At 36.5% G+C, this 8,249-nt stretch overlaps 1 protein-coding gene across 1 annotated transcript in view; it reads right to left on the bottom strand.

Moving 5' to 3' along the window:
• Nucleotides 1-1,125: 1,125 nt before the first annotated feature.
• Nucleotides 1,126-8,249, bottom strand: part of Baat (bile acid-CoA:amino acid N-acyltransferase) — a 17,628-nt gene continuing 10,504 nt past the window's right edge. The window contains exons 3-4 of the mRNA XM_015492264.2: nucleotides 6,219-6,421; nucleotides 1,126-2,597 (exon numbers count right to left, since the gene is read on the bottom strand). Of these exons, the coding sequence (XP_015347750.1) occupies nucleotides 2,004-2,597; nucleotides 6,219-6,421 (797 nt within the window). The 3' untranslated portion in view covers nucleotides 1,126-2,003. The remainder of the gene's footprint in view (nucleotides 2,598-6,218; nucleotides 6,422-8,249) is intronic.

Genomic DNA, 8,249 nt, shown 5'->3' with positions numbered 1-8,249 from the left:
TTGATTTATTCATTTTAATTTGGAGCAATTTTGCTTTGAAGAGGACAAAGACATTGAAATAACAAATAAACACATTTCTTTGTGTGCATGTAGTTTTTTGGGGGGTGTGAGGGGTACTGGGGCTTGAACCCAGGGGTGCTTAACCACTGAGCCACATCCCCAGCCTCTTTAAATATTTTATTTAAAGACAGGATCTCGCTGAGTTGTTTGGGGCCTCACTAAGTTGATGAGGCCGGCTTTGAACTTGCGATCCTCTTGCCTCAGGCTCCACAACCTGGGATTACAGGCATGCACCATCGCACCCAGTCCATTTCTTAAAGTAATACTTAAATTAGTAATAAGTCATAAATTTATAAAATAGTTTTTGAGAAATTATCATTATTACAGAAATTATTTAATTTCATCATATAAATTGCTATCAATAACATTATTATGTCACTCTCAAAGTGATATCAACATCAATACACTTATGTAAAGAATTGGCATCAGAGTTCACACCTATTTATCTGAACATACAAATGCACAAATTTAAGAGTCATGTAAGCTATTCAATATGCAACTGCAAGATTATCATACTCAATATGAGGTTTTCAAATATGTGAAATGTGACCACTTCTCTGAGTGAGAGAGGAAAGAGCTATTTGTTCTACTTAAACCAAATAGGATTATTTTATTCTAAACAAAGAAAGTATCAGAAAGCACACAAATGGAAAGGAGTTTAGGCAGACACAACTAAAGCATCCTCATTTTACTTCTGTTATTCTAATTTCTCATTGGCTACCCATCATACCTACAAAATCATCTAAAATACATTTCTGCTTGGTCATATTCGCCTTGATTAGCCACCAATCACCTTCTATTCACTGCAATTAGGTAGCTTGGGAATAGTGGGACTATGGTTTTCCCTCTAGAGAACACACAGCAAATCTGACCCTGGACAAGGTCATTTGGATTACACTATACCCAGGGTCATCCAATTATGTCCTGGGAGTCATATGTGGCCTACAGCCTATTTGTGTGGTGCTGCTGGATTTAAGAATGGTTTTCACATCTATAAGTGCTTGGAGAAAAGAATAAAAAGAAAATTGCTACTTTGAAATATGTACAAATGATAAGAAACACAAATTTCAATGTCCATAAATAAAATTTAATTGGAATAAAGTCACCATCATTCATTACACAGTTACCTATGGCTATTACAGTTTTTGTGCTGTAGTAGAGCTAAGGAATAGTAACAGAGACCTTATGGTTCACAAAGCTGAAGATATTTACCATCTGGTTACTTTACAGGAAAAGTCTGCCAGACCCTAATCTAGAGACATACAATCCCCATTATTATGGCTACCTCCCTGAATTGCAAGTCTATGAATCTCAAATTTCTGCTTTCTCATTGTTGAGAATGCCAACATGCTGTACATGTTCAGACACAAAAATAATTTTATTTAATTTCATTTATTTTTGTTGATTTTTTGATTGTAGACTGATTCAATGATCTTACATCCATAATAAACTTTCACATTGCCTTAAAATAACACATTCTTTATCTGGCTCGAGCCTCCCAATAACAACAAAGCAACAATGAGCTATGAGTATATTTTTAATGAGCTATGAGGGATCTACAAATATTTGAGTTTTAGGAAATAGATGTCAGCATCTGATTCTTTTCATATCTGTTCTTCATATCTGTGGTTCATTGTTGGTAAATTTTCCCTTGACAATTGCTATGATTGAGAATTGCTAAAATGATGACTATTTCAGGGCAGGTAGAGGCATAGATTATTTCTACAAATAAGAGATTCTCAGTGTATAATATTTGGTTCAGTGGAAACCATTTCCCTTTCAAAAATTAAGACTTTACCATTCCCACTTCTCCTGCCCCTTTTTTTTTTTTTTGGTTACAACTTCCCTCTTAACAGTAAGAGATCAAAGGTCTTCCTCTACGAAAATCAAGAGATGCTAATGAAGAGATTTTCTTCTCTATTTCCCAGGAATATGTAGTCTTCTCAAAGTTGACTGGTCACCATTGGAATGAGGTGCTTCCTGAGAAATTTCTGGATCTCCTTCCAAGAATGTTCCTGTGCAGCTGCATGTGCAATAACCTCTCCTCCCCAGTGGAGAGGTGTGTAAACATTGGGGTTCTTTGACGCCCAGCACAGGGGAGAGTAGGGAGGCTCTATCAAATGGCCTGCCCCAGAATAAGATAGCAGGGTCCAGTTGTTCTTCCCATGTCTCTTTAACCATTCTGTGGCTTTATTAGCTTGTTCTTTGCTATTGGTATTTTTATCATCTTCTCCCACAATGAAGAGGAAGTGCCCATGGGCCTTTTCAATGGGAAGAAAAGACTGGCTGGCCTCAACTCCAATTTCCTTATAAATGCCATGAAACTCTATAAACCCCAAAGCACTGGTGGATAGAAACTGTATAGAATAGGGTATAGGCTGATAGGTATGACCACGGTATATATGTGGAAAGCCATAAATGGAGGTTGGCCCATTTATAAGTATGGTGGCTGTGACTTGTTTTAGGTGAACAGCCATAGACAGTGCAATCTCTGCTCCTTTGGATGTAGCGATTACCCCAATGCCTGGGCCAAAGATCTGAAAATAACAAAAATGAGATGTTATTCTACCCTTCATTTAGGAAAACCCATCATCTTAGACAACCAAAGAGCTTCAGTGACCAATGCAAACAAAGCAAATATACTCACACCTCATGTGTAGAGTTCTGGAAGATAGAATGTGCATTCAAGGAAATACTCCTTTAAAAACGTATTGAGCTTTACTGACTAAATACTATGGATTCAGCATTGTGTTTGATTCTGAGTTTAAAATGCCCTCAAGAAATATCAATGTCTTAGGAAAAATAAGTAAAATGCATGTACTATTGTGAATAATATGAATCAGGGTATAATTGATTAATAAACTTTGTTGCACCAATTCTAAAAGTTTAAAAGAATGGGCATCCTAGAGAAAGAGACTGAGAAAGAAGATGGGTCAGTAGGATAAAGCATGAAATTTGAACAGAGGACTCTAGCTTGCTTTGTTTGCAAAAAAATTTTCACAAGGGAGTTTGGCTCAGTTTTCTTTTTCCTTGTCAATTATCAAATAAGCATTTTTAGATCATCCACCCTATGCCAAACAGTGAGGGCCCCAGGGAAAAAAGGCTCAATCTCTTGCCACCAAGGAACTCCCTGCAGGATCAAAGAAAGACTTTCAGAGGAAATGGACTACGCATTGAATCTTCATGTAAAAAAAAAAAAAAATGGGAGCCCAAAAGGAGTAGTATTCCATGCTGAGTGTAGCAGGCATCATTAGGTTACCTGATGTAAGGCCAATATATTATACCTAAGGCCTTCTTTTATCCCCATGTAAAATGATACAGAATTATGATGTGAAAGCCTGTGTTTCTGACCATTCTTTCCATATTACGATGCTGGCATGTTCAGGCATTAAGTATGCCTAAAACTGCCACAGTCACTTTGTGACCCAGAGAGTAAGGTGAGAAAATTACAGAAATATCATTTCAGTTTCCTTGATCACTTCACTGATTTGAACCACCTCTCTTCTGATCTGTTAAATGAGAGAATAAAATTCTTTATGTTGATATTGTTGGGCCACCAACAGCCACTTTTCTGGGAAATGTAGCCCAAACAGATTTTCCATGAGAGGAACACATGTGAGAACTCAGAGGCAACAAAGAGCAATGAAGTTAGGGGACCACAGGGTAGTTCTTCATTACTTGAATTTAGAGAATAAGGTGGGAAAAAGCAGAATAAATCTGAAAAAGAAAATAGCAACATGATAGTGAGTACTTCTGAAAGAAGTGCCAAGCAAGTCTTGACTCTTTTCCTAACTAAAGAGCGGTATTAGGCCAGGTTTTACAGATGAGCATAAGGTAGAGCTGAAGAAATATGCAGAATTCAGAGTATAGAAAGTTTGTCTAACAATGCTAGGAAGCCTGGCAAACAGTTGTGCTCTCAAAAGGCTAATTTTGCAACTTTAATTTGAACAAAACAGAGGCAGAAAAACTAAAACTTATTACAATAGCATAGGCAAGAAGTGATGGTGTCTGAACAAAAGGGGACACCAGTGGAAATGAAAAGGAAACTACATGGTTCCAAGTTATTTAAAAGTGTAGAATGTACAGCTAGCTCTCAATCACTGGCTAGGTACAGGAGTGCAAAGAAGGAGCTCAAGACAAGATAGTTCTTTGTGGCACAAAATACAGCCTTGATTGTGTTTGCGCCCTGGCTGCTTGCAGAGTTTCAAAGAGAAACATCTTTTTATCTTTCTCTTCTTAATTGGTCTTCTGAATTTTCAGGAAATTTTATCAATTAAATGTTTGGGGTTTCCACTATTTAGAAAAACATAAATGAAAATACCACTTGTGGACAGCTGATAGAAATGTGAGAAATAGGATAAGGGGGAAAAAAACTAAACAAACAGAATGAGGAATGTATTCTCCCTATTTCCCATGCCGCATACTAAAAGGGTGGTTTAAATCAATTAAAGGGTATCTCAAAGATTTGAAATCCTTTTTTAATTTTCATTTTTAATTGACACATAACAATTATATACATTTATGAGGTACAGTTCGAAAGAGCAGATTGGGGTAGTTAACATATTCATCACTTCACAACTTTACAAACTTATCTTTCTGTGTGTTGAGAACATTTAAAATCCATTCCTTTAGCAATTTTGAAATATACAATGCACTATTAACTATAAAATAGACACCAGAATTTATTCTTTTTTTCTTACTGAAACTCAATATCCTTTACTAAACTTTCCATTTTTCTGGGCTCCCGTTTTCTGAAATTCTATGTCTTAATATGGAAGATAGTCACAGTTATGGCAAGGAGAGATGGGAACTCAATGCATTTGGCCATGGAAGATAAACCAAAAGCAATTATAACATAATTGAACTAAAAAGTGTGACTCAAATATATGCAGACTTTATCTACTTTGTTTCTGATCCTTGGAAGAACAGCAACTCTTGCTAAAACTTCTGTCACCAATTTGGGATCAGGGAATTTCAAGTTTTCAAAAGTCACTTAAAATCAACTATTCCTATCAGGAATTAAAAGGTCTCTGATTTATCATTTAGCAGAAGAGATATTGTGAAGCAGCATTAATGGAAGCACTCAGGGCCTAGGAACAAATTTTGGTTTCTAGGCCTAGATTAATAGTCATAACTAGCTATCTTTTTGACATTGCAAAAACAGCAATGTCAAAACAGTAAAGTCATGCAGCAAGTATAAGGGGAACCAGACTAAGAAAGTGAAAAGCAGAATCATATAATCTCTTTATTTCTCATCCAAGTCAAGCAAAGGGCTAGCATAATGATAACATTGTCTATCTGATAGTTCAAGGACAATTCCATTTAATGCATCAAAAATTGTCATTTAAAATTTCAGTACATTAGTAAATTATCACTAATTGTTGCTTATATTATTATTGCAAACCTGATTCTATATTGGTGATCTTTATATGAAAAATTATATACTATTTACATTTAATTTTAGTTTAATTCTTAATAAGGAAAAAAATAGTAGGCAATCCACAAGGGATAATAAGAGCCACCCCTATTATAGCAGCAAAGTACACATTTTAAGATTCCAAGATAGATTGGACTACAATCAGAGTACTAGTACTAAAGTATTATGTTCAGGTCCTCTCAAGTAATTAAAGATTCAGACCCATTTTTCAAAGAAATGCATAGTAGTTGTCTAGGTAAAAATGGTGATGAGAAAATGATAATGATAATAATTGAGTATTTAGTACTGTCAAGTACTATAATACTATATTGACTACAATGCTATATTATCAAGTACTATATAATAAGAACCTTGTTTTCTATAATAGCCTTTAAATCTCACCATAACTTTATGAAGTAGAATCATTATAAGATTATTTAACAGGTGAAGAAACACTAAGTAACTTACCCAAATTCCCTGAACCAGATGAGACAAAGCTAGAAATATAACTCATTTCTGTCTAACTTCAAAGCCAATGCCTTTTGGACACAGGCTAACTTCCTATGCATTTTGTTTTTCTGAGCAAAATAAACTGGATGAGAAATCAAGTGAATAATATGGGCAAGTAACAGAATTTTGGGTTTACTGAGGGAGAATCTTAATTGGAAGTTAAGAGAAGTAACAGAATATTATGGTTATTTAAAAAAACTAGGACTAAAACTTACTAAAGAGATAAAATTACCTTAGGATGTCTCAGGAGAAAGTTGGAAGCTTCCTCAAAATACTCTAAATCTATTTTCTGTAGTTGGGATGGCAGGTCTTTATAGCCCCAGTAAGCCAAGGCCAACGAGGCAAAGCCACGACTGGCCAGGAGACTGGACCGGTGTTCGAACAGTCCACCAGAACCTCCAAACAAATCAATTACCCCTGGGAAAGGGCCCTCTCCTGAAAAAGAAATAAAATAAAATAAAACAAAACATGTTTGTGTATGAAGGATGAGGAAAAGATAATAAAAATATGAACCCATAAGGGAGAAATGCAATAGAAATTTTGAAATTAATGTATAAATTTTTAAATAGAATCTCCCAATTTTCAGCCTTGTAACTGGGACTGAATTATGGCCTATTGATAAGGGATCCATTTGCCTAGTCTTAGAGTAAAGAAAGCCAGAAAATTGGGCCAGTACTTCTTAACCCATAAAAGGTACATAACAGACCTCAGGAAAACTTGGAAGGTCCTAAAATTATATGCAAAAGTAGAATATATGTTTAAGTATGCATTTTACTGATGAGAAATGTTATAGGTTAGACAGCAATGTGTTAAAGGCTTGATCCAAGGGTGATGGTATTGGGAGATGGTAGAAACTTGACAAGATGCAATAACAGGAGGTCTTCAGGTCATTGAGGGCATGCCTTTGAAGGGACCCCAGCTCCTTCCTTTCCTTCTCTTTTGCTTCCCACATGGTGAGCAGTTTTGCTCCACCATATATTCCAGCCAGAATGTGCTGCTTTGCCCAGAACAACAGGACCAATCGATTAGGGACTGAAACCTCTAAATTTGTGAACCAAAATAAAACTTTTTTCTTTATACATTTACCATGTCAGGTATATTATTATAGTAATGAAAAGCTAACTAACATGAGAATACAAAGATTTAACTGGGTTCTCAAGGAAGCACATGACTCAAAAATATTTTTTGTTAAAGATTACTTTTGCTACCATCCTGGCTTGATACTGCTCAGTTACACTAATCTGCTAAGTAATGAAATCTCCCACCTAAGCAGATGTAAATGATGAACTCTTTCACTAAGTAATGTTCTTTATTCCCCACTCTCTAACATTTGGTAAAAAGGAGGCATGGTAAGAGAATCATTCTACACTCCCTTTCTGAGGGAGTCCATACACTAAAAGAAATTTACAGTGCATTTACTGGGAGAATTCTATTGTTAGATATACGATTTTAGCTAAGGAAGACAGGTACCATACACGTTTAAAAGGAGTGGTTTGATTTAAATGAGTATTAGGAATTTTTAAAAATTACTATATTCACTTTGAGAAAAAAAGAAATGATAACTTAATATAGCTTGGTTTTAAAATGCCATTTGAGTAGAAGAATAAGGATGTTTTCTTGCATCTTCTGCTTGGAAGGAAAGGGGAGAACTATTAATAGTACAGAGTACCTTATCTAGAAAGAATGTTGCAGTTGAGAAATGTTTTGAGACCCAACTCAACCTTTTTATGGCCTACACTGTGGTAAGCCATTCTTATAGACCGTGGCTGCCATTAGAAGATGGCGCTGGCTTCCACTGTGGCCTGTGATAAACAACTCCTTTTATGGAGAGTTGGCGCGCAATCCCTTACCACCCTATAAGAGAGATCCACGTGGCGGCTTAGGATTGGGATGCGGGGGGTTTTATTAAGCTGTGCTTGGGTGTGCCGGGCGCGGGTGCTAGAAGATGATACATGACTCAAGGCCTGAATAAACTGTTGAAAGAAGAATCCTGTGTCGTGTTTCCCTGGCTGGCGAGGGGTCGCGACAATTGGTGGCCCGTACGGGGAACATATTCCTCGAACCCAGGATCCAGAACTTTCAGCAGTCAGGGTGGTGCACCGGTAAGTTCCCAGGTAAAGTGGGAATCCGCAAGCTAATAGCGGGACGCTCCTCTGTAAAGAAAGAGAGAGCGGGGCTTTTGTACTTTCACTTTCTTTATAGCTCTGAAAACATTATGGGCGCTACCTCTTCAAGCCCAATTTTGTTGGCCCTAGATGGGTTG

This window comes from Marmota marmota, unplaced genomic scaffold (assembly GCF_001458135.2).
Source record: "Marmota marmota marmota unplaced genomic scaffold, marMar, whole genome shotgun sequence".
Taxonomy (NCBI): Eukaryota; Metazoa; Chordata; class Mammalia; order Rodentia; family Sciuridae; genus Marmota; species Marmota marmota.
The sequence above is the reverse complement of the archived record's forward strand: the minus strand, read 5'-3'. Positions and strand labels throughout refer to the sequence as shown.